Below are 26,746 nucleotides of genomic sequence, written 5' to 3'. Positions count from 1 at the left end.
ATTTATTTATTTATTTGAAATGAAGAGTTACAGAGAGAGAGAGAGAGATCTTCCATTTGCTGGTTCACTCCCCTAATGGCCACGACAGCCAGGGTAGGGCCAGGCCAAAGCCAGGAGCCAGGAGCTTCATACAGGTCTCTCATGTGGTTCTTTGGACTTGGGCCATCTTTTGCTGGTTTTCCAGGCACATGCAGGGAGCTAGACCAGAAGTGGAGCATCTGGGACTTGAATCAGCACCCATATGGGACGCCTGCACCACAGGCAGTGGCTTTACCCACTGTGTCACAGATGATCCCTAGCACTGGCATATACAAAATTCCACTCAAATTGGATCAAAGAACTTACTGCAAAACCTGAGGTTTAAATCCACAAGGAAAAAAAATGACAGGGGAAACACTTTTAGACATCAATATAAGCAGAAACTTTTGGATAAGACCCCAAAAGCATTGGCAAAAAGCAAAAATAGAGAAATGGGATTATATCAAACTAAGAAGCTTCTACACAGCAAAGGCAATATTCAACAAAATTATTTGCAAACTGTTGATGTGACAAGGAATATTCAGAATACATAAAGAACTCAAACAATACAACAGAAAAACCAAATAATCCAATTAAAATTATCTGAACAGACATTTCTCAAAAACAAAAATGAGAATGATCAACAAGGGTAGGAAAAAATGTTCAACTAATCATTAGGAAAAGGCAAATCCAAGCTACAATGAGATATCATCTCATTGCAGTTAGAATGGCTATTGCCAAATAAAAAAATAACAAATACTGGCAAGGAAATGGGACAAGGGAGCTCTTAAAAGCTGCTAGTGGATGGGCCGGCACTGTGGCATAGAAGGTTAAGCTGCTGCCTGCAGAGCTGGTATCCCACACAGGCACCAGTTCAAGTCCCAGCAGCTCCAGTTTAGGTCCAGCTCTCTGCTACAGCACCTGGGAAAGCAGTGGAAGATGGATCAAGTCCTTGGGCTCCTGCCCCTACATAGGAAACCAAGAGGAAGCTCCAGGATCTTGGCTTTGGATTGGCCCAGCTCTGGCCAATGAGGCCGTTTGGGGAGTGAACCAGCGGATGGAAGACCTCTTTCTCTCTCTCTGCCTCTGCCTCTCTGTAACTCTGCCTTTCAAGTAAATAAATCAATCTTAAAAAAACCTGCTGGTGGAAATGTAAATTAAATACAATATTACAGAGAAGAGTATGGGGGAGTCAACTGACTTGTCCATTAGCAGATGAATGGCTAGAGAAAATGTGGTATACATGAGTACACAATGGATATTATTCACCCATAAGAACGAATGAAATCCTGTCATTTGTGGCAAAACAGAGAGACCTGGAGGACATTGTACTGACTGAAATAAGTCAGCATGAGGAACACAAACACTACATGTAAGACTGACCTGGAAGCAGAAGAAACTAGAATAATGATTACTGGAAGATGGGAAATTAGGGGAAGAAGGAACAGAAGGAGGCTGGGTAACAGGTGCCACAATAGTTAGAAATTATAAATTACAGGCTGGTGCCACGGCTCACTAGGCTAATCCTCCGCCTTGCGGCGCCAGCACACCGGGTTCTAGTCCCGGTCGGGGCGCCGGATTCTGTCCCGGTGGCTCCTCTTCCAGTCCAGCTCTCTGCTGTGGCCCGGGAGTGCAGTGGAGGATGGCCCAAGTGCTTAGGTCCTGCACTCACATGGGAGACCAGGAGGAAGCACCTGGCTCCTGGCTTCCGATCGGCGCAGCACTGGCCGTGGCAGCCATTTGGGGGGTGAACCAACGGAAGGAAGACCTTTCTCTCTGTCTCTCTTTCTCTCACTGTCTAACTCTGCCTATAAAAAAAATTATAAATTATAGTACTCTACAAAAAGTAGGATGATTATAATTTCTAATAACCTAGTATATATTTCAGAAGGTTAAGCAGCTCACAGTCTGCAAACATAAAGAAATGGCAAGGAGATGGAAATTCCAATTACTGTGATGTGAGCATTACCCATTGTGTATATGCATTGAAGTATCACACTGCCCCATAAATGTTTACAAATATTTTGCGTTGAATAAACACAAAATATGTTAATTGTGAGGACTGTAAAATGGAAGTAAAACAACACAAAATAAAAGCCAACAGGATATGATTTTAAAAATCATCCTTGCGGCCCGCGCCGCGGCTCACTAGGCTAATCCTCCGCCTTGCGGTGCCGGCACACCGGGTTCTAGTCCCGGTCGGGGCACCGGATTCTGTCCCGGTTGCTCCTCTTCCAGGCCAGCTCTCTGCTGTGGCCCGGGAAGGCAGTGGAGGATGGCCCAAGTGCTTGGGCCCTGCACCCCATGGGAGACCAGGAGAAGCACCTGGCTCCTGGCTTCGGATCAGAGTGGTGCGCCGGCCGCAGCACGCCAGCCGCGGCGGCCATTGGAAGGTGAACCAAAGGCAAAGGAAGACCTTTCTCTCTGTCTCTCTCTCTCACTGTCCACTCTGCCTGTCAAAAAAATAAAAAAAAAAAAAAAATCATCCTTGCAAGAATGTGAAGGTTTTCATATATCATTGTAGGAAATTCAGTGATTGCACAAGAAGGGATTGCTCTGGAGCTATCAACAACAAGTGCAGTGAACAAGTGCTGGGGAACACACACATCTGTTTCTCTGTCACTCCGCTTCCCGCTTGAGTGTTTTGGGAATTCTAGAGTTGAGAAGTCATCCTTCCAAGCATTTATCTTGATGTAACTCTGCAGTTTTAAGCTAGGACCTTAATCTTGTCCTCTGCCAGTCCTTGCTTCTCAAAGAATGTGAACTACAAGTTCATTACATGCAGGCAGCTAAGGATGTCACTTACCACGTTTGGAAATCTCATGAAGATCCATGAAACAACCTGCTCAGTCTTTAGTAAGAACCGAAGCTGGGTTTCTTTTGAATACATAGTTTACTTCTCTGAATCACGTTTGCTTTATTTGAGAGTCTTTGCTTTGGATACTGAACCTATGAAAATTAAACTTTCAGAAAATTTCCATCTACGCATTTTTGAGACTCTAGTTTTTCCCAGCCTTCCTTTCACCGCTGACTTGATTTTCTCAACTTCCTATTTTATTCTTCTGGTGTGTGTGTGTGTGTGTGTGTGTGCACACGCACATGCATGCGTGTGTGCTCATGGGAAGATATTTCCAAAAAGATGGGAAAATAACGAAATAATAATTTATTTTGGTGCAAGTCTTTCTTTTTAATTCATGCACAGGTTTTTTGTAATGTGCATTTTACATGAACTTCTTGAAGGCTTCTCTCAGGCATGGATTTCAAAAATTTTTTGCACCAAAATAAACTTATTGAATTCTAATTTCCATGAACTTTTTGAAGTGCCATCACACACACATACACTCTTCCTTGCAATATACATATGTCTAATAATTTTTTTAAAAGTAATGGAAAATCAACAAATACAGCTGTCTGTTATCTCATTTATGTTGCTTTCTGTCTTGTTGTCCCATAAGCACAGACTTCTTTTAACATCTTTTCCCTATATTTAGCCCATTACAGCATGAACACACTGTAGTGCAATTGCCTGTTTTATTATCTGTATTACCAACTTGGTTTTCAAACTTTGATATCTCTTGGACTCATCTATAGGGCCAGTAAAAACAGAGATATGTGGGTCCCACTCCAAATCTCTGACTCAGCAGGTCTGGGATGGGGTCCACTAATTTGATTTAAAATTATTTATTCATTTATGTGAGGGGCAGACAGAGAGGGAGCACTCATGTAGTTTCACTCCCCAAATTCCTGCAACAGCCGGGGCTGGGCTAGGGTGGAAACTGGGAGCCAGAACTCAATTTGGGTCTCCCTTGTGGGTGGCAAGGACCCAGATCCTCAGGCCATCCCCACTGCCTCCCAGGGTCTGCAATAGCAGGAAGCTGGAGTTAGAGTCAGAGCTGGGATCAAACCTTGGCACTCAAAAGTCGGCTGTAGTCATCTTAACAAACTGCTAGGCTAAATACCTGCTCCTAGTTTGCATTTTTAATAAGTTTCCCAGTTATCTTAATGCTACTGGTGCAGGGAGGATACTGTGAGAACCATGGATTAGCCCTCCTCCCAAAAGCGTCATTTGAAAGTGAATTGCGATCCTATATACCAACTGGATGAGAAACTTGACATTTAATCTGAAATGAAAACCTTTTATAGCAACTATAATTTCTATTTCCATCAATAAAATTGTTCAGTTTTAGAGCAATTGCCCTAAATTTTAGATCACTTGAGGAGCTGAGGGGAAATAACTTCTACCAGTTGTTCACGTGCAGGCTTCATTCTAGTGCGTCCAGATTACAGAAATATGCCAAGTGCACATCCTGCCCAAAGTATGGCTTTTACTGTCAGTCTATCTACCTAACTATTTGCCTGTGCATACATCTATCTACTCACTATTTGCCTATCTATGTATCTATCACCTATCTGTGTCTATATCATCTATCTATCTATCTATCTATCTATCTATCTATCTATCATGTCACTTATCTGTTATCTATATCATCCATACATCCATCCATCCATCCAGCCATCCACATGTTTCTTCCGGCTATTAATCTGTTCACCTGACAGGGTGCTACAAATCAGTCATTTTTAATCCCTAGTCATTCATTAAAATCATCTGCTTTTAAAAATGAACACTTTATGAATTCTACTTCCAAAAGGATCTGGCTGTGGTCTTGGCAGCATTTGTCTTAGTATTTTTCAAAATTTCCAAGTGAGTTTAATGTAGCTCAGATTGAGAGCTGCTGGGTAAAGTCTCTCAGGTCCTGTCCAGCTCTGACCGGTAGAGGTTTGGAGTTTTGGAATGTTGATGGAACCAACATTTGTCGGATAACCAGGACATTTTGAGAGTGAGCGTATGCTATATGTTTAATTATGGTTGTTTTTCTTTCTTTCTTCCTCCTTTATTTTCTCCACTGTCACTGTTGGTTAAATTTCATCTGGTTACACTCTCAAGAGAATTGTGATTTAGTTTAGAGCAAACAGCTTTCAAAATAAAGACATCAGGATTTCTTAAGGGGAGGCTCTGAGGGGTCAAAGAAGAACAAGACTGCGCACATTAGGCAGAACTGGGAGAGGCTTTGCTTAGCATTTGTCGGGTAACCTCAAGGGAAAACAGCTCTTGGGTTTACATCTAAAATAAATGCCACTCCGCAAACATAGGAGCTGCTGTATTCTGTGTCCTCAGTTCTTTTTTTTCTTTTTAATTATTTTATCTATTTGAAAGTCAGAGTTACACAGAGAGAAGAGAGGTAGAGAGATAGAGATAGAGATAGAGATAGAGATAGAGAGAGAGAGAGAGAGAGAGAGAGAAAGGTCTTCCATCCTCTGGTTCACTTCCCAGATGGCTGCAACGGCTGGAGCTGTGCCGATCCGAAGCCAGGAGCCAGGAACTGCTTCTGGGTCTCCCACGCGGTTGCAGGGGCCCAACCACCTGGGCCATCTTCTACTGCTTTCCCAGGACATAGCAGAGAGCTGGATCGGAAGAGGAGCAGCCGGGACTCAAACCAGTGCCCATATGGGATGCTGGCGCGTCAGGCCAGGGCTTTAACCCACTGTGCCACAGTGCCGACCTCAACATCCCCAGTTCTATGCATACCTGGAAGTGGATGAAAGGGAACTAGTAGTCTCCCAGGTCCTCCTTGCTTCTGACAGAGGTGGGGAGGAGAACAAGGCGCTATGTCACTCTTCATCAGAGTGATGTAGGCAAAGGAAACTGGCTGAGAAAAAAATTTTTTTTTGTTTTTATTTGAAAGGTAGAATAAAAGAGAGAGAGAGAGAGAGAGAGAGAGAGAGAGAGAGAGAGAATCTTCCATTCACTGGTTCATTCCCCAAATGGCTGCAGCATCTGGGGCTGAGCCGGTCCAAAGTCAGGAGCCAGGAACTCCACCAGGGGTGGACTTGTGGTGCTTTGTGGAGCTTCTGGTTGGGACACCTGCCTCCTGTATCAGAGTGCCAGTCTGAGTCCTAGCGACTTTGCTTCCCGCTTGGCTCCATGCAATGCACCTAGGAATCAGCAGAAGGTGGCTCAAGTGCTTGACTCCTTGCCACTCACGTGTGAGACCCTGATGGAGTTCCCGGCTCCTGGCTTTGGCCTGGCCCATCCCCAGCCTTTTGAGGAGTGAACCAGCAGATGGACTATCTCTCTTTCTATGTCCATCCTTCTTTCTTTCCCACTGCCTTTCAAATACATACATACATAAATGCATAAATACATAAAGTGGCACGTAAGCCACTACCTGGAAGGTTGGCATCCCATATGGGCACCTGTTGTCTCGGCTGCTCCACTTCTGATCCAGTTCCCTACTAAGGGCCTGAGAAAAGCAACAGAAGACGGCCCAAGTGTTCTGCCCCTGCCACCCATGTCGGAGACTCAGAAGAAGCTCCTGGCTCCTGGTTTCAGCTTGGCCCAGCCCAGGCCATTGAGACCATCCAAGGAGTGAACCAGCAGATGGAAGCTCTGCTTCTCTCTCTCTCTCTCTCTCTCTCTCTCTCTCTCTCTCTCTCTCTATCTCTGCGTGTCTCAGTAAAGCTTTCAAATAAATAAATAAATAAATATTTTTTTAAAAAATTCTGAACCAGATTAGATTCTGGTATTTAAATCAACCTATGTCTGAGGAAGATTCCAGAATATTTGAAATGGATATGTACTCTAGAATAGTTATAGGGAAGATGAAAAACTAAATATGGTAATTAGAAATGGAAGAAATGTTTAAGTGATGAATAATTCTCACCTATAATCATGATTTGGCAGCAATGATATTAATCAGTTTCTATATACAGTTTTCATTTTAATGACTGCATATTACATAGGAGATGTAAATTTTATACCTATATGATGGTTTTAAAAATGATATTGCATGAGTGAGAGGAAGGGTTTTTTTAATTTTTATTTTTTGAGAGAACAGAAATTGCCTATTGCCTTATAGATATAAATCCATTAAAGGAAGTATATAGTTCAAAACTAAATTCCTGAATACATATGATTCTTAAGTCTAGAAGCAAATAAACGTTAGCTGATTAAATTCTTTTGTGGTAAATATTTTGTACTTCATTATGATTGGATATTTACCAAAAATAGAAATTAACAAGGGGCAGTTAGATAAGTGCTAAGTAGTGTTTTTAAAGCCTAATGCTTGAGTTGGCGCCACAGCTCACTAAACTAATCCTCTGCCTGTGGCACCGGCACTCTGGGTTCTAGTCCTGGTTGGGGCGCCGGTTCTGTCCCGGCTGCTCTTCTTCCAGTCCAGCTCTCTGCTGCGGCCCAGGAGGGCAGTGGAGGATGGCCCAAGTGCTTGGGCCCTGCACCCGCATGGGAGACCAGGAGGAAGCACCTGGCTCCTGGCTTCCGATCAGGCCGTAGTGGCCATTTGGGAGGGTGAACCAATGGAAGGAAGACCTTTCTCTCTGTCTCTCTCTCTCACTGCCTAACTCTACCTGTCAAAAAATAAACAAAACAAAACAAAACAAAAACCTAATGCTTGTAGACCTTGACTTACACATCTGACAAGGAATCACACTTCTATTTATTTTTGCCTGCAATTTTCTGAAATTGAAAAATTATTAAAAGATATTCAAATCTATTTTCATATGGTTTTATACATGTGGAATCTGTTTTTTCTTTTGTTCTTTTCTAAAAGCACAACACATTGAATAATTGGCTTAAAGAATACATGCTATTTCCAAACATCAGAGTGGCCCATTTAACTGAATCTGAAGGTAATTAATCAATTCACTTGGTTTTGGTCACAGAAAATAATTTACTAGTCCAGATAATCAGTGTTATTGATGACACTGTCATTCTGTTCCTGGAAAGATTATCTCTCAATTGAGAACAACAGCAAAAAAAAAAAAAAAAAAAAACCTTGCCGGGAACAAGGCAAGTTTTTAAAATATAAGGAACTTCAAAAAGTTCATGGAAAATGGAATTAAAGGATAAGTTTATTTTGGTGTGATTTTTTTTGTAAATCAAAGCAGTTTTTCATAATAGGAATTTTCCATGAACTTTTTGAAGACTTCTCATATATAGGAAAGATACAAAGCGCCCTTTACGGGGTCCTTTCAAGCTGCATTTTCCTAAGTTACATGAGTATTATCTTCATTCATGCATCTTAATTCATTTGTTGTTCATTTAAATGCATATTACTGGGAAATGCTGACAGACTGTGTGAAACTACACTAAACATTTATAACTTTAAAATGTGGTTTTATGAATGTTTTTGCTTTCTTGGGCAGGGAACCCTTACTCTATAAAATATAGCAGCATAGAGTATATCTGAGTATTTACTGAGGAGTATAGTGAATACTATGTCAAGAAATAATTTACTTTTAAAAACTGTATCATATTAGTAGTGCACTAGTTTGCAGCGCACCTCCCATTTTAATCCTTTTATCATCACATAAGCAACGACAGCCGTTTCGCCTTTTCCAAACTTGACTGCTCCTAACAGGGACGGAGAGGGAAGTGAGCCTTTGCTGCTGCTATGTTGAGTAGTTAGCAAGAATGCTCATCCCTGATTTCCTGCCAGCTCAGCTCTTAGGGAAGCGAATTGGAAAGAGAGGCCGCTATCACTTCCAGCACGACTCAGCAAAACAAAGGCAAAGGCATCAGGAAGATAATAAACTCGTGACCTTTCTGAAGAATTGTTATGTCTTAAAAATGAGTGATTCCCATGAGGTCACCTGGTATAACCTTTCTCCACTGAAGACTGAATCACTTATCTTTTACCCACGGCATGGATTTTGACCAGAGAATGCCAGTCTCATTTTTGTACAGCAAAACTGTCAGGGAGAAATAACAGAATAAGTAACAAAAGCTAAGAAAAAAAATGTCTGAGTGCATACACACACATCTAGGACCAAAACAGGAAATACAAGGAGTCAGGCTGATTAGACACTGCAAAGAGCTTTCTCCCAACTAGAGACTCTGAGAGGAAAGAGGCTGCCTTCAGAAATAATACATTCAAGAGCTGATGTGCCAGGGTCTTCAGGGAGCAGATGAAAAGTGAGTTAGATGAGTGATGGATCTATGAACTCATCTTCCCAACGACTGATAATTAACTGAAAGGTCAAAGAGAAGTGAAGTGTAATTTTTTCTCTAAATAAACACTGCAAGCAAAACAACTTGCCCAAATGTTGTTTTGCTTTAAAAATCTTATTTATAACACATAGTGGTCTTCATTTTTTTCTAAATTTCAAGTCTATCTGAAAGAACACCTGTGGAACCTTGGTAAACAGGAAGCAATTGCTGTTTCAGGATGTCACTCTCTGAGGGTCATGTCCAAGTGCCGCCCTCAGATGTACCTGTGTTCCAGTGACGTACTGCAGGGTTAAGTGACGCATTCTGCTCCTTGTGGACACCATCAACCTAAGGTTGTGAACCTCCATAAGGCTCTCAACAATGCTTGTCTGTCTTACTATTTTTACCATTGCTGGAATTAGCAAAAATGTACAGGTTATTCAGTTACATTTGAATCTAACCATGCATATTTTTAGTAAAAATATGTCTCAGTGAAAAATGTTTAGTTACTTCTCTGAACCTCAAATTTCACTGAATATTTGACCCTGCAAGCAACCCCCTTATTCTAAGCAGATGACTTCAGAAGGCCATTTGAAAGAAACTTTAAAAATCTACACATTCCTCTTCCATGTCTGTCGTTCCCTCTTCTACTTCAATTGCAAAGAAAAACATATGTTCTCCTTGCCATGGCAATCCTCTCATTTTGGGTCCCATCCTTTCCTGCATTCTCTGTGGGACCTTAATAAAAACCAGATAGCTCCCAGTTTCCCGTGCCTGCAACTGTTCTAGCTGAGCTCAAGGACCCTCTACACTAAGAACAAAAACAGCAAAGCTCCTGATCCATCCCTCTCTCCATGCATGATGCTACCCCTCTGTCCTTCACCCTTCCTGGGGTTTCCATCTGCCTTTCTGGCCATATTCTACTCCTCCCCTTTGTTGACTCCTTTTCCTCTCCTGGACCCTCTCTCTCTGGATTCTTCATGTCCTTGTCCACGGGAGAGCTCTACAATTATCACCTGTACACCCACAACTTCCTAATCCTTCTGGAAAGCCGAGCCAGGTCTTCTGAACTCTGGACACTGTATTTGCTTGCCACTTGGATTATCTCTACTTTTGGAGCTTTGTCTTGTCCTTTAGACTACCATGTCCCAAATCAAACTCATCTTCCCCTTTTAAATCTGTCTGGCAAGCAATGTTTTCTTCAGTAGTAAGTGGTGCTATAATCTACTAATTTTCTAACTAAGAAACTTGAGAGCAGATATCTAATTTATCAAGTCTTGCTTGCTCTAATTTCTAAATATTTTAAAAATCCATCCACTTCTTTCAATCTCACAGCCACTGTCCTCCCTGGGACACAGCCACAGCTTTCTAGTACTTTCCTCCAGTTCAGTCTTCCTCTACCAATCTCTTTTCCAATAGCAGCCTGAATGACCTTCTAAAACACAGAACTGATAATGTCATTCTTTTGATAAAAAGCCTGTGGAAACTTCGCCCTTGTCGTCCTGAGAAAATCCAGTCTCCTGACTACGGTTGATAAGACTCTGCGATCACTCCTGCCAGCCGTCTCTGCCCTTCCACACCACCCCACTCAGCTCTGGGAGGGCACTCACTCATCTCCTTCTGCCAGAACAGGCTGTCCATTCTCTTTGATCTCTCATTCTTACCTCTCCCTTGGAGTTCTTCCTACTTATTACTTCCTCATGGGAACCAATATTGTCCTCCTCAGTTGAGGGTGCTTGTTTATATGGATTTGTCTGATTACTTGTCTTACCAATGTCAATATAAGTTCATAAGGGATTGTCTATTACTGACTTTTCCACTGTATTTCTAGCTTTTAGGACAATGCTTTGACATAGAAAATTGTCTACAAATTTTAGTTCATTATATACACTGTTGGTAGGAATGTAGATAGTACATTCACTATGGAAAACAGTACAGAGATTTCTTAAAACAAAATTAGAACCAGAACTGCCATGGACCAATAATCTTACTACCAGATATATATTCAAAAGACTTGAAATTATTATATCAAAGGGATTTCTACTCTACCATGTTTATTACAACACTGTTCATAATAGACAAGATAGAGAATCAATTCAAGTGTCCAGCAGATGAATACATAGAGAAAATGTATTTATATACACACACACACACATACACACAATGGAATACTATTCAGCCATAAAAATGATGAACTCCTGGCATTTGCAGCAAAGTGGATGGAACTGGAGAATATCATGTTAAGTAAAATAAACAAGACACAGAAAGACAAATACTGCAAATTCTCTCTCATATGTGGAAGCAAAAAAGATTAAAAAAAAAACCCTCAATGTGAACACAGATAGAATGGTGATTACTAGAGGTTGGGAAAGGTGGGATGGATAAGAGTGAGTTTGGATTACAGAATAGGAGAAGCTGGGTGTGGGTCATCAAGTATGACAAATATTCCATTCTAAGAAGTGAGTAACAGGGGAAGCTGGATGTGGTGTGTATGGGAATTCTTTCTATTACTTTTATAATGTTGTATAAACTTAAAACTATTCTGAAATAAAATGTTTAATAAATTAGTAGTTTAAAGAGTCTTCAAAAAGTTCATAGAAGATGTGTATTATGAAAAACTATGGCGTGGATTTTAAAACTTTTACACAAAAATGAACATCTTTTCTTTGAAAAAGTGGATTTTATAAAGTTACTTGGGTGGTAGATGGGGGAAGAGGAGAACAACAGGGGAGGGGGGGAGAGCGCACTACCATCCACTGGTTCATTTTTAAATGTTTACAACTGCTGGAGCTTGGCCAGGGTCAAAGGCAGGAACCTGCCCAGACCACTCACAACTACATAAGCCACCACTGCTCTCTCCCAGGTGTGCATTAGCAGGAAGCTGGGGTCAGAAATTAAACCCAGGTACATTGCTGTGGGATGTAGGCATCTGAAGACCAGCATCCTAACCCTTGGCCACATAACTGCCCTAAATTTGTCTTTTAATTCCACTTCCATGAACTTTTGAAGTACTCTTACATGGATATATTAATAAATCAATATACAAATATTATCATGGTGGGAAAAAGGCCCAAGGTCCATTTTAAGCACAATTCTCTTGGGAACCCAGGTCTATTATCCAAAAGTTATCTAAATCAATCTTGCAAATACTAATGCTTTGTCACAAAGTGGTCTTCTGCTATGAATATTTTAAGCTTTAAGAAGATTTTTTCTCCATCTTTCCATACCAGGTTTAAAGATATTTCAACTTGCAGGAGTGAAACAAGTCAAAATGTAGACTATTTTATCATTTCATCATTAAATTTCTCCTCAAAAGTCTTTCTTAATGGAAAATACAAATATGTATGTGCAAAGGGTATTAAAAATTCATGGAAAATGTGTAATATGAAAAACACATGCATGGATTTAAAAATTTTTGCACCAAAATAACATCTTTTAATTCTATTTTCCATGAACTTTTTGAATTTTCCTTATATTAAAGCTACTGCATAGTAATAAAAGTCTAGTCTAAAACACATCATTCAACTCTTCAGAGCTAGAACAGAACCAGAAATCATTAGTTGAACTCCTCCTTTTTATTAATTTTATTTTATTTTCTTGACAGCAGAGATATTAATGCCACAAAGTATGAGAGAAAAGGACATATTGTTATTTACATGGTATTATTCAATGAAGCAATATTTATAACTATATCCAGATGATATGACATCCACATAATTTTTATACTCTATACTGACTGTATTCCCATTTATAGCAACTCAGTTCAACATAGCAAAGATATGGGATCAACCTAGATGTCTTTCAGCTAATGATTGTATAAAGAAAATGTGGTGTATATAAACATGATGGAATGTTCCTCAGCCATAAAAAATAAAATCCTGACATTTGCAGCAAAATGAATGCAACTGGAGGTCATTATGCTAAGTGAGATGAGAAAGACAAATGTCACATGTTTTCCCTTATTTGTGGAAACCAGTGTGGAGCTCCCTTTTTAAGGAGACCGTGTAGGAAATTCAATATTTATTTTTTACCCCCTGTACCGTTCAGTTCCCAATATTGTCCCCATGGTCTTTACACATCTCTCATCGCACTTACTGATTATGAAGTTACTCCAAAAGTCCCTTTTGAGCAATGCAACAATTATTCTGAGTACTGTGGAGACCACAAAACAGATGTGAGACATGACATCCATATTCAAGGTGCTTATGAGGAAAAATGAACACACATAAACTGGAATACCATTGAATGTTAGATCCATTATTTTCATTATAAGGGTTATGGGAATTTTAGGAAAGAAAAGATCTCTGTGGATCTGCTTGGAAAAGCTTCCTAGAGGAGGACAGAATGAGACACACACTGAAACATGCCTACATCCGAGCATCTGGAGGAAGGAGAAAGACAGGAGGGGAAGGAACCACAGTGGATAGTAGCAAAATTGAGCGTTACTCTTTGCTGTTGTGTTTTCCTCCTCATAATTCTTTTTCACTTCTCTGGTACTGATGCTGCTCTTTTTGGCTGTTGAAATGTGCTTGTCTCAATTAATAAGAGTCTGCCGGGGTTGCTGATAGTTATATTTCTAATCCAGCCTTCACACCACCCGAGGACGTGGTCCAACCATAATGCCCCATGCCCCTGGTGACAGAGATTGGCCCAAGGATGACTGTGTGACCTAAGGCAGGCTAATTATATTCTTTACCTGAGATTTCAAGCACACGTGCTCAAAGGATTTCTCTCTTCTGTTAGGCAGCTGCTGATAAATTGTAAGCCTGAAGCACCCTCAGTCCTGGCTCTCTCCCCCTCTTATATACACACAGCTTGTCTGAAGCACAGGAATGACAAGACACGGAGGAGACAGAGCCTCAGAGAGCCACATTTTTTGAGTTTCTCCAATCCTTGAAGTCATCTTTAGTATTTCTACAGTTACTATGAAGGGATTTCAAAAAGTTCATGGAAAAATGGAATGAAGAGATAGTGTATTGTGGGGAAAAAAAAAAAAACAAAAAAGAAATCCACACACAGTCTTTTCACAATATACATTTTCCATAAGCTTTTTGATGACCCCTTCATATGTCCCTCTCTTGCTTACACTCATATTAATTAGATTCTGTCAACACTAACCTGGTAGAAAAGTCCTGACCAAAAAAGGTAGTAGGCTGAATGGTAGAAGTGGGAAAGAAAGGAAGTGTGGAAGAGGACCAGAGTGGAAGAGCAGGAACGTCAAATAAGGCAAAGATTTGGAAGTAATAACTGCAGGAAGAAATGACAGAACCTTGTTGGACCTTAACGTACTCAACATACCCAATGCAGATGGAAGAATAGTTGAAAACCGAAAATTCAGGGAATTTGTGGACTCACTGGTAGAAACAAGGGCAGCTGGGAAGAGAAAGTGAGTTCGAATGGAAGCAACAGCCAAAGTGCGACATCTGAGTTCCTGGTAAAGATGGAGCTTTGCCTGTCTACGGCTTTAGCAACACGACCCACACTACAGTGCTGTGACCGTGGGAAGCACAGGAATGTAATCTAGTTTTATGCTTTGTAACAGGACTCAAGGGAACGGGGTAGAAATATGTTGAAATCCACAATTTCGCTTCCCAAACTCATCCTTTCAGTTTCTTGTTCTCCTTTTTATTTCCACCTAAAGCATGGAGTGGGGGGGATTTCTAACCATAGAACAGTGATTCTCAAAGTATGGTCCCTGCATCATCTGTATCCCCGGTAACATTTTAGAAATACAAGTTGAGGGGCCGGCACCGTGGTGCAGTAGGTTAATCCTCCATTTGTGGTGCCGCATCCCATATGGGCACTGGTTCTGGTCCCGGCTGCTCCTCTTCCAATCCAGCTCTCTGCTGTGGCCTGGGAAAGCAGTGGAGGATGGCCCAAATCCTTGGGCCCCTGCACCCATATGAGAGACTGGGAGGAAGCACCTGGCTCCTGGCTTCGGATCGGCACAGTGCTGGCTGTTGTGGCCATCTGGGGAGTGAACCAATGGATGGAAGACTTTCTCTCTGTCTCTCCCTCTCACTGTCTGTAGCTCTACCTCTCAATAAATAAATAAAATCTTAAAAAAAAAAAAGAAAGAAATACAAGTTGATGGGCTCAGCCACAGGGTACAGGAATCAGAAACTTAGGAGTGGATTTAGTGGTCTAGATTACAACAAGTTCTGTAGACAATGTTGACGTCCTCTAAAGTTTTAGAATTGTTAAAGAAGATTATTCTTTATAGGTTGGTTCCATAACATGTGAGGCAATCCAATACTTAGTGTTGTGATTTCACATAGTAAGAATGATTCCCTTAGGAAGATACATTCTACCTAAATCTATTCATTTAAAAGCTATGTATTGAGACCGATGCTGTGGCGTAGCAGGTTAAACAGCCACCTGCAGTGCCAGCATCCCCATATGGACACCGGTTCAAGTTCCCGCTGCTCCACTTCCTATCCAGCTCCCTGCTATTGTGCCTGGGAAAGCAGAGGGAGATGGCCCAAGTCCTTGGGCCCCAGCACCTACATGGGAGACCCAGATGAAGCTCTTGGCCCCTGGCTTTGGCCAAGCTCAGCCCCAGTTTTTGTGGCCATTTGGGGAGTAAACCAGTGAATAGAAGCTCTCCATCTCTCTCTCTCTCTCTCTCTCTCTCTCTCTCTCTCCCTCTCTCCCTCTCTCCCTCTCTCCCTCTCTCCCTCTCTCCCTCTCTCCCTCTCTCCCTCTCTCTCTCTTCCTCTGCCTCTCTGCCTCTCTGTAACTCTGCCTTTCAAATGAATAATTTTTAAAACAAAACAAAACAAAACAATGTATTGGTCATGTGCTGTCTTCTTGACTTGTTCTATCTGCTTTAGATAATCTGACACAGTAAATCACAAAAATACCTAAAGGTTATCAATTAAAAATTATGCTGTGGAAATGACTAACAAGGGACTTCGGTGTTGGTTGGTAGCTGAGAATGTGTCCCCAAAGAAATGGCAGTTACACTGAAGAGGAATCACTGGGAACCAGTGTGGTGGGGGTCAAGGGGGCAGTGTGGTATCACTCTAGTGCTGACAGAATAGATCTGGATACTTTCAGGGAACTGGAGACAGCAGCAAGGATGGCATTTGGTCAAAGGTGGGTGCTGGGGGCCAACACCCTGGCTCACTTGGTTAATCCTCTGCCTGCGGCACCGGCACTCTGTGTTCTAGTCCCGGTTGGGGCATCGGTTCTGTCCCGGTTGCTCCTCTTCCAGGCCAGCTCTCTGCTGTGGCCCGGGAAGGCAGTGGAGGATGGCCCAAGTGCTTGGGCCCTGCACCCGCATGGGAGACCAGGAGAAGAACCTGGCTTCTGGCTTCAGATTGGCGCAGCGCCAACTGTAGCATCCACTTGGGGGGTGAACCAATGGAAGGAAGACCTTTCTCTCTCTCTCTCTCTCTCTCTCTCTCACTGTCTATAACTCTACCGGTCAGATAGATAGATAGATAGATAGTGCTGAAGCCAGAGCAGTAAGAGTGACAGATTGTGACGGGTCTTCAAAATCATATTAAAGACTGTGCAAGGGCCCACGATGTGGTGCAGTGGTAAAACCACTGCCTGCAACACCAGCATCCCATATGGGTGCTGGTTCGAGTCCCTGCTGCTCCACTTCTGATCCAGCTCCCTGTTAATGCACCTGGGAGAGCAGCAGAGGATGGCCCAAGTCCTTGGGACCCTGCACCCATGTGGGAGACCCAGATGAAGCTTCTGGCTCTGGCCATTGTAGCCATTTGGTGAGTGAACCAGCAGATGGAAGATCTCCCCCTCTCTCTGTAACTCTACCTTTCAAATAATAAAAAAAAAGTCTTTGAACTTTCCACTGAGGGCAAATTAGAGACCATGAGAAGTTTTATTGATGGAATAATATGATCTGATTCATGTTTTCTTTTTTATTTTAATTTTTCTATAATAGAAGCAAAGACTTTCCCACTCCACGTAACTGTAGGTATAATAGGATAGTGATTGAAATTCTGTGTTACCATGGGCTAATATAGACACCTTGTTTTAATGAAGTTGAGATAAGGTGTGAAAGTGGATATGCTGTCCACGTGGGGAGGAAAAGCTAGGAGCAGGGAGCTGGCATTGTGCCATGCTGGGTTGAGCCACTGCCTGCAACACAGGCACCCCACACCGGAGCACTGGTCTGAGTCCCGGCTGCTCTGCTTTCCATCCAGCTCCCGGCTGATGTACCTGGGGGAGCAGGTGCAAGATGGCCCAAGTCCTTGGGTCCCTGCCATCCAGAGGACACCAGAATGGAGTTCCAGGCTCTAGGCCCAGCCTTGGCCACTATAGCCATCTGGGGAATGAACCAGCAGATGGAAGACCTCTCTCTCTCTCTCTCTCTCTGCCTCTGTCTCTCCCTCTTTTTCTGTCACTCTACCTTTCAAATAAATGAAACAAATCATGCTTTTGTTTTATTTTGTTTGTTTTAAAAGAAGCACCAGGAACAGAAAAGGAGGAAGGGCTGCAGAGCCTCTTCTGCTTTGTGGCTGTGGCGGCGACTGTGCCTGTCCATGCTTGTCTGCAACAGCGGGTGTGTGAGTTCCCAGGCTGCACATCTCCTGAGTCATCTTCCTCCCTGCACAGGGGACCTGCTGATCAGGAGCTGAATGCTGGAGGGCTTTTCTCTGACACACGCAATCATGGAGAAACTTAATTCACCTTGCAGGCCCACTGTCGCATCCCTGAGAATGCTATCAGATCTTCACATCCTCCCTGGCCTTGAGAAGATCTTCCACATTCAGATGCATTGCCCTGTGTGCATACATTGCGTTAGCCTATGCAACGAGACACAGGCCATGGTCTCAGGCTGCATATTGTCCAGTGATGACTGAAAAATTATACACACCTGGCTGGCCCTGACTGCTCTCCTGGGCTTCAACAACAGGTCTGCTGGACAGCTGACCCTGGAAGGTCACTGCCACCACAAATCGCCTGCCTGGACGCATCATGTCTTCCTCAAGTCCTTTGACCTGCTCTGCATTTGTCAGTAACATCCGCATTCTCAGCCTTCGTGTCCCAAGGTTAATGTGTCTCATACTCTCACCAAATCCAAGCACCAAGACCCTTCCCGTTCACCTGCTGGAATGCCAACGTGACATTTGTTCCTCCCTTCCCTCACTCTTCTCATCCTCCTGTCCTGTCTAATGCGCAACAGGGTACATTCACCCACAGCTCCTCCCAAACCTAGGTTTCTCGCCCTACCTACCCTGAGGGACACTGTTGACTGCTCTTATATGGGGACTCTCCTTCAAGCCTGTTTTCTGTATTTTTTTCCTCTTTTCCTTTTTTTCTTAAAAGAATACTTGTTGGCGCTGGTGTGGTGGTGTAGCGTGTAGAGCCACAACGTGCAGTGCCGGCATCCCATATGGGTGCTGATTCTAGTCCCAGCTGCTCCACTTCCCATCCAGCTCTCTGCTGTGGCCTGGGAAAGCAGCAGAAGATGGCCTAACTTCTTGGGCCCCTGCATGTGCGTGGGAGACCCAGAAGAAACTCCTGGCTCCTGGCTTTGGATTGGCTCTGCTCCAGCCATTGCTGCCAACTGGAGAGTCAACCAGCAGATGGAACTCTCTCTCTCCCTCTCTCCCTGCCTCTGCCTCTCTGTAACTCTGCCTTTCAAATAAATAAATAAATAAATAAATAAATAAATAAATCCTTTAAAAAAAGAAAGGAAAGGGGAGCAACAGAGAGTGCCAGAGAGACCATCAGTCCTAGGGTTCACTCCCAAAAGCCTGCAACAGCCTGGGCTGGGCCAGGTCAGTCGAGAACGAGGACCTTCGTTCACGTCTCCCACATGGATGGCAGGGACACAACTGCTTGGTATCATATGATGTATTATTCAACAGGTCTTTTTAGGGAGTGGACATTTAACTTACCACTGAAGACACTTGCCTCTCACCTTGGATTGCCTGAGGTTCAATTCCTGGCCCTCCCTCCTAACTCCAGCCTTCTGATAATGCGGACCTTAGGCTGTAGCAAGTACCAATGGCTCAAGAAGTTGGATCCATGCAATTCACACGGACACCTGGATTGAATTCCTGGCTCCTGGCTCTGGCCCTGACCGTGGAAGCATTTGGGAGTGAAACAGCAGATGAAAGATACCTCTCTTTGCCTCTCAAATAAATAAACAAACAACAAAAAGTCTTTTTAAAATTTTCAGCTGTTACAAATCTATGCAAATCTTTCAACCTAGTCCTCCTACAAGTTCACAAGATGTTCTTGAATGCACAGCATTGGTCCCTCATCCCTGTCTGGGCTAACAGGTGTTTCCCCCACCTTATGACTAGAGAGCCATTCAGGCATCTCTGTCAATCTAAATGTTACTTTTCTTGGGGCCAGTGCTGTGGCACAGTGGGTAAAGCTGCCACCTACAGCACCGGTATCCCATATGGCTTGGGTTCAAGTCCCAGCTGCTCCACTTCCAATTCGGCTCCCTGATAACAGCCTAGGAAAGCAGCAGAAGATGGTCCAAGTCTTCAGGCCCCTGCATCCTTGTGGAAGACCCGGATGAAGCTCCTGGTTCCTGGCTTCTACCTGGCCCAGCCCTGGCTGTTGTGGCTATTTGGGGAGTGAACCAGCAGATGGAAGATCTCTCTGTCTTACTCTCTCTACCTCTCCCTCCCTCTCTAACTCTGCCTTTCAAATAAATAAATAAATACATAAATTTTTAAAAAATACATTTTACTTTTATCAGCCCCAGTTCCACCTCTTCTTAAGGGATTTCTGGATTACCTAATGTTCAGGAACTGCTCCTCCTTCACACTTCTGTAGTATTTCCCTTCTTAATTCACCCTGTACTACTTTAACTTTTGTCTTTCCAGGTGTAGGTATGTCTAATCCTTCCCACTTAGCTAACAGGCCATATAAAAAATAATAAATTTTTTTTTTTTATTTTTTGACATGCAGAGTGGACAGTGAGAGAGACAGACAGAGAGAAAGGTCTTCCTTTGCCGTTGGTTCACCCTCCAGTGGCTGCCGCGGCTGGTGCGCTGTGGCTGGCGCACTGCGCTGATCCGATGGCAGGAACCAGGTGCTTCTCCTGGTCTCCCATGGGGTGCAGGGCCCAAGCACTTGGGCCATCCTCCACTGCACTCCTGGGCCACAGCAGAGAGCTGGCCTGGAAGAGGGGCAACCGGGACAGAATCCGGCGCCTTAACCGGGACTAGAACCCGGTGTGCCGGCGCCGCAAGGTGGAGGATCAGCCTAGTGAGCCGCAGCACTGGCCTAAAAATAATTTTAAAATACAAAAAATAAGTCTTTAGCTACTTTTACCCCCAGGATCTAGTCTACTGTGCTGCCATAGCATGCCCTCAGTCAGTACATTTTTATGATAATTTACAGCAGCAAACGACACTGATGGGCCAAAGGCTCTCACTTTCACTGAGAGAAGCCTGTTAAATATCACGTGTTCGAAACTGCTTCTCCAGAGCTGCTCTTCCGCTCTTGCAAGTTGGGAGAATCAGGCTCTGTGAGTTCATCTGCAAGCATTGCTTTCTTCTCCAGTCACCGTAAGGCGAAAGCTATCTTCTTTGATGGTCTTTTATCAAATTCCATTGGAAACAGAGAGTCAGGGAATAAGGACCAATAGTTACAAATGGGTTGTTCTCTGTCTATGCCCTAAGTTTTCAGCAGAGCCACAGATAAATCATCTTCAAGAGATTATGAGAGACCGACATTCATCTACAGACCAGATGGAGCACTTCCCTTTCGAGTCGCCTTTCCATCTCACGCACGCATGGCTGGACCTTCTCTGCCCCTCCTCCACCCTCGGGACACCCTGGCCACAGGAGCAAGGTCTCAGCTCTGTGGTTTGCCAAGCGCCTTCTCCTTTCCTGGCTTCCCGCTAGGGACCCCTCTACCTGGACAGTTTTCCCTGCTTCTTCCCTTGAGCGATTCCTACCATCCTTTGATCCCTAGTCTGCCTTTGAGAGCTCTCTCTGACCTGCCAGATAGGGCAAGCTTCCTCGTTCTTGTGGGAATGTATGCTTACGATTGTAATTATATTTTAACTGTGAAAAAATTGTTCTTTGTGCTGTCCATGAGATGATAAACTCCAAGATGTCACAACTATCCAATTTTTATATACTATGATGTTTTCAATATCTAGCATGAGTTCTAGTACATGGTAGATGCTTGAATGAATAAGTTAGTGAGCATTTTGTGAATGATTACCTTATAATTCTTTATATAACTTTTGGAGAAACAAATATAAACAGACATGGACCACATTCTTCGAGTCGGATGTCTCACATGAAACATTCACATATGTTTTATAGAGCAGCTTCAACTGTTATACACAAACCAAACCAACCAAGAATTGCAGAAAACATCTCCATGTGCCTCCAACTAGGGTCCAAACCAACTAAAATGATAGGCTTTACTATTAAAATGTAAAAGTGTTTAAAATTGTTTCATTTATGCAGACTATTATGGATTTTTCTATAGTGACTTTTATCAGGAAGTTGACCTGAAAATGTATGGGGTTGGGTCAAAACTGCCAGACAGAAGCCCCAGAGCTATGAAAACAGCTACATGTTGAGTCTTTCCAGGCTGTGATCATCAGGGAAGTTAATGTGGTCTCCTTCCCCGAAGACTTTAGCAACCCCACTGATAAGTCCGTGACCTGTGTCTGTGTCCCCTCAGTCCCAAATTACCCTGCTGAGTCAGACACCTGCAGAACAAATTAGAGGCATCTCCAGAGGACATTTTTCTGACACAAAAAAAATCTGACCTTAAGGAACCCAAGCCCTGAATCCCTCTCTGTCAGGATGTTACTAACAGTTCACCATATTTGCATTGCACAGTCGAAGGCTTCACACAGTTGCACAATATTTCCTCCGCTATTACTGTCTTCCCCAGAATGGGTACAAGACTCAACCAGCTTCCCAGTCCTTATACTGGGATGAATCACTACTCAGCGAAAAGGATGAGAAGGGGAAATCTAACCACCGATACTTCCACACGGTTCTTCTCGTAGCCCCCTTTTCTCATCGTCTCACTCATACCCAATCAGACAAACAGCAGCATGAATAAGTGCGACATGTTGAGGGTAGGTGACACACGCACACCTGACTCAGAGGAGGACACGGGGCTTTCTCTACAGTGACTGACCTGCACACTTCTAAATTACCAGCCCCATCATCACCGGTCGCAGGAGGCTTGTGAAGAGAGTGGTGCACCGGGAGCCCTCTGTCACCCACACACTTGCCACCTTCTGCCACTGCCAGTATTTCAGCACTAGGCTCTGTTTCTGGACATCTTTTCTTGGTTGTTTCGTTTCGCCTAAGACCAGGCAAGAGCCGCAGGTCTCTGTGGAGGGATCTCCCTTTGCTCTCTTCGTGGGTCTGTGAGGATCTCTTCATCTCACAGGGTCCCCCGGCCAGGGCACGACCGCATTCCTGGTACCTGACAACTTTGCCTCTCCGGAGATTTAAAGAGCAGTTCTCGCATTCTCTCAGCTCTGGTTGTCTTTTACTTTTGGATCCCAAGTCAACCAGCTCCACTTGATGAGGAGAGGATGAGGCATCCAGGTTTCCACATGGTTTGTTACTGGTTCGCCTCCTTCTTCGTGACAGTCGGAACTTCACCTGGGCTCTCCTTTTTGCCTGCATCCAGTGACTCTCATCGCTGGAAGAAGAATCCGTCGCATCGGTGTAAAGCTCCCTCCACCTGGGGCTTGAGATCTGCAGGTTAAAATCACTTCTTCTCCCTCTTCTGTGTTCTTCTGCATGCTCGTATCTCTCAGAGGCTCTCCTTCTCCTCCTAGGCTTCTGTTTGACTGATTCCCTACCAGACTCCTTCCTAGCAGGGCTCAGCACCATGACAGGGGTGCAGTGCTCAAATGCATCTTCAGACATGTCATGCAAGATGGCAGATCTGGACAAGCAGCAGGCAAAGGATGGGGCATGGGGATGGAGAGAAAGCCATGGAGAAACAGAGAGAGAGAGAGAGAATGATGAAAATGACAGCATGACCAGAGGTTGGCAAATAAAGATCAACTGAAGACAATGAACAAAAGGTTTGGAAAAAATAAGCCCATATAAATGTAAGGCAGAAGCTAGGGCCACACACTCTTGGCATATAAAACACAAATGCAAAAGGCTGGTCTCCAATGAACTGAATAGAGTTAGTCACTCAGCACTTACCTGCAGATGTCCTGAGTAGACGGACAGACAGACAACCTCGACTGGCTTCTGGGAGCTGTCCCTGTGGTTGGGCTGCTTGCCTGGAGAAACAAGTTAGATAATTTGGCATCTTGGTTAAGGTAATACATGGTCGATATCTTGCTCTTTTTCCACATATTTAAAAAATTACAACAAGCGTGGCTGCCGGTCATGGTGCTCATAACGCAGCTCACAGAATATAGGAAGTGCAGGGTTGGTTTTGCAAAAGTAAAACTCATTTGAGGAACTTGGAACAGCTGAGATGCTGTCCCACTCTGATGTTGCTTCACTTATGAGAGAGGAAGATGATTCCACAAGTCCCGATTCTACTTACTGTACTCATTTCGTGGGGGAGGACAGCCAATTTGCCTCACAAAGGAGCAACGTTTTGAAGACCCTATGAGGTAAAGGACTAAATCGCTGTATGTAGCAGAGCTGATAACAATCTGGGAATCTTAAATAGCAATTAGATCGCTAGCTAGCACCTGGAGTTAACATGAAGTCCTGATGAGGTACTATGTTTGAAAACATTTTATAACATTCCAAAGCTTGAAGTTGTTACCACTATTATTGTCATCACTGAAACTAATAAAATCTATCAATCATACCACTATTGACCTTTTATATTTTTGACCCTACTACTATATTGGGCTTGATAATAAGATATCCTGAAGTAATGCCAACTACTAACACAAAGTTGAGTATGTTTCACTAAATTCCCACCTTTAAAACACAATATTTTACTCATTCCATTTGCCTTTTTTTTGACCTGCTGTGTTTAATATAGATGATAAATCAAAAGCCAGAACATATTGTTAATGTACTGTGTGCCAGGCATTGTGCTATGGATTTGCCTACTGTTTCTTTAATCATTACAATAATTTCCTGAGTGGAAAATTACAAGAATGAACAGTTTTTAGTTGTTCTAAGCCATTTCCATATACTCACTAATACAATAACCATGCATGGTAAATGCTGTAATTATTTCTATGTAACAGCTAAAGAAACTGAGGAATTGGGGTAGCTTCTCACTAACAAATGGTATTTAATTCTATTTGAAAGGCAGAGAGACAAACAAAGAGATTCCCCAAACTGCTGGTTCCCTCCCCATACTTCCATAATATTCAGGGATAGGCTGGATCAAAGCCAGGAGCCAGGAACTCCATCCAGGTCCTCCACATGGTGGCAGGGACCCAAGTACTTGAACCATCAGCTACTGCCTCCCAGCAGGAGACTGGTATCAGGATCTGAGCAAGGACTTGAATCCAGGCACTCTAATACGGGATGAGGGCTTCCCCAGGGGTGTCTTGTGTGCTGTACCGAACGCCTGCCACACTATTACGTAGCAGAGTAGGGATCAGCAGCTGGAGTTTGGCTCCACCATTTGTTGTCTCGCCCATCAGAATGCCGTGTATCCTCTTTTACAAAGGATGAAACCAAGGCAATTCTGGGTCCAGATTCAGCCTGTCTGGCTGCAAAGACGAAATAGCTTTATGATCAGGAATCTCATACTTAAAGCAGGAAGATTAACTGAAAATTTCAAAGCCGTTCCAAAAGGTTACATCCAGAGATACCCACCGATGAGTGCAGGATCCAGAGAAAGGTAACTGAAGGGGTCAGGAACGATTTAGAGTGAGAACAGTAAGAGGAATGAATCATGTCCTCCAGGATATACAAGTCCGTATCCTAAGGTCTCAAACTTGGGACTGTTTCTGTACATGGCAAAGGGAGCACTGGAGATGTGAGTGACTTATGGATCTCGGGATGGGAAAATTATACTGAAAAATCCTGGTGGGCCCAGTGTAACCACAGAGATCCTTACAAGAGGAAGGCAGTCGAGTTAGGGTCAGAGAGCAGGGAAGATGCTGCACCTATGGCTTTGAACCTGAGCCAAGGCACGGGAGCAGCCTGTAGCAGGTGGAAAGGCCAGGAAACGGGTTCCCTCCCAGGGCCTTTAGAAGGAACGCAGCCATCCTGACTTCTTGACTTTAGCCAGCGGGGTCCTCCAGAACTGTTAGATAATACATTTATGTTGTCTTGAAGCCAAGACGTTTGCAGTAATCTGTGACACCGGTCACAGGAAACTAACACAGAAGGTAACACCTGAGCTAGTCTTAATGGACAAACAGAAGCTGTCAAGGGAGAGGAAACAGAGTGCAAAGGGCAAAGCGTAGCACTCTGCACGTGCCCCGTAGCACGACAGCCATCTGCAGCCTTCTGATTCACGCCGGGCTGGCTCTGCTACCAGCCCAGGAATGCCGTGTATTTTAAAATCTTTAAACATCATCTTTGTTTTCTTTTAGTATTAAACCATTTTATCGGAAACCGGTCAAAAAAGTAAGCACTTCAAATCTCACGGTTTCCTTGAGGCTACCATCTTGTGGTTCCTCTTAGTACTATTTCAGGCAAAAAAAAAAAAAAAAAAAAAAAAAAAGGCATCATGGAGTAAGCCCAGCCTTAAATGCCCAGATGTAGGGCATGAAAGGATTAAAAATACTACACATGACAACTGGTACCTCTACTTTGAGCTTAACAACCTAAATTCAAGGAAGTAGGATTTTACATACATATTACTGTATTAACACAAAATTCACTACAGTCTGCCCAAAGTTTCTTTTATGAATACATGGTGCAAAGCCAAATGCTGATATTTAGGAAAGTTGATATTATGATCAAATCCCCAAGAAGCCAGAGACATAAGACTACAGACTGTAAAAGTTATTTTCCCTAGTTTGTGAAAAACAGAAAGTAGACATGTTAATTCATGTACACTCATATCATCAAGGCTTATCAAGCTGTTGGGTGTACTTGGGACCATAGCGGTCTCCTGTGAAGTGATTGATGCCAGAGAGACCGACTTCTGTACAGCATCTTTGTGCACTGGTCCATTGTTCAAGATCTCCTTCAACATCTGTATCAAAACCCCCTGTTTTTTCAGATAAACTACTTCAATGTGCACCTTTGAACAAATATATGGCAAATTCTGTACTAACAAGCATTTCTGATCACTAAGTAGTAGGAAGTGTTGTTGGACTGTGCACCCCCCATTCCATGAAGCTCTGTAGAGACTGGTGGGGAGTTCTGTGCAAATGGACACTGAGAAAGGCCATCTGTGAGGTCTGCTGCTTGTACAGTGAAGCCCAAAAATATCCTCGAATTACTCTGATGCTCTTCTGAACGTGAACCACGTTGGATACTGATGACTGGGAAACTATATGGGACGACATCTTCATAATAATACAAAGTTTATAATTTCCTGTCTCTGAACAAACGTATGTTTTACGATGGAAGTGACTTATCATTGATAATAACATAGAGCATTAGAAGAACACAGTTTTCTTTTGGAGGAATTTTTGGTACAGTATGACACTGAATCAAGAAGTGTTTATATCCTTAGATCTTAACTGTCTCAAAGGGAGCAGAAAACATTCCGCATTGTTCATAAAGATCATGCAGATATCTCTTATTCCATCTCAGCTTTGCTGGTGAGCTTCCCTAAATTTGTGCCCTCTGCCCACATCTGGGTCTACCAGCCCACCGACAGCCCCCACTTCAGTGC

The 26,746-nt window shown here is 43.3% G+C and overlaps 1 protein-coding gene across 13 annotated transcripts in view; it reads right to left on the bottom strand.

Annotated features, from left to right (window-relative positions):
• The window catches only part of MARCHF1 (membrane associated ring-CH-type finger 1), a 1,003,118-nt gene that overhangs the window by 74,511 nt on the left and 901,861 nt on the right, over nt 1–26,746 (bottom strand). For 10 of the 13 annotated variants that reach the window (XM_070047277.1, XM_051831701.2, XM_051831697.2 and 7 more), the window contains 2 exons: nt 23,170–23,249; nt 22,136–22,900 (listed from right to left, as the gene is read on the bottom strand). In XM_070047277.1, the coding sequence (XP_069903378.1) occupies nt 22,136–22,900; nt 23,170–23,249 (845 nt within the window). Of the gene's footprint in view, nt 1–22,135; nt 22,901–23,169; nt 23,473–26,746 lie in introns of those variants that run through there. The other 3 variants (XM_017350131.3, XM_070047279.1, XM_051831705.2) reach the window with 3 other exon arrangements.

Source organism: Oryctolagus cuniculus, chromosome 8, assembly GCF_964237555.1.
Source record: "Oryctolagus cuniculus chromosome 8, mOryCun1.1, whole genome shotgun sequence".
Classification (NCBI taxonomy): Eukaryota; Metazoa; Chordata; class Mammalia; order Lagomorpha; family Leporidae; genus Oryctolagus; species Oryctolagus cuniculus.
The sequence above is the reverse complement of the archived record's forward strand: the minus strand, read 5'-3'. Positions and strand labels throughout refer to the sequence as shown.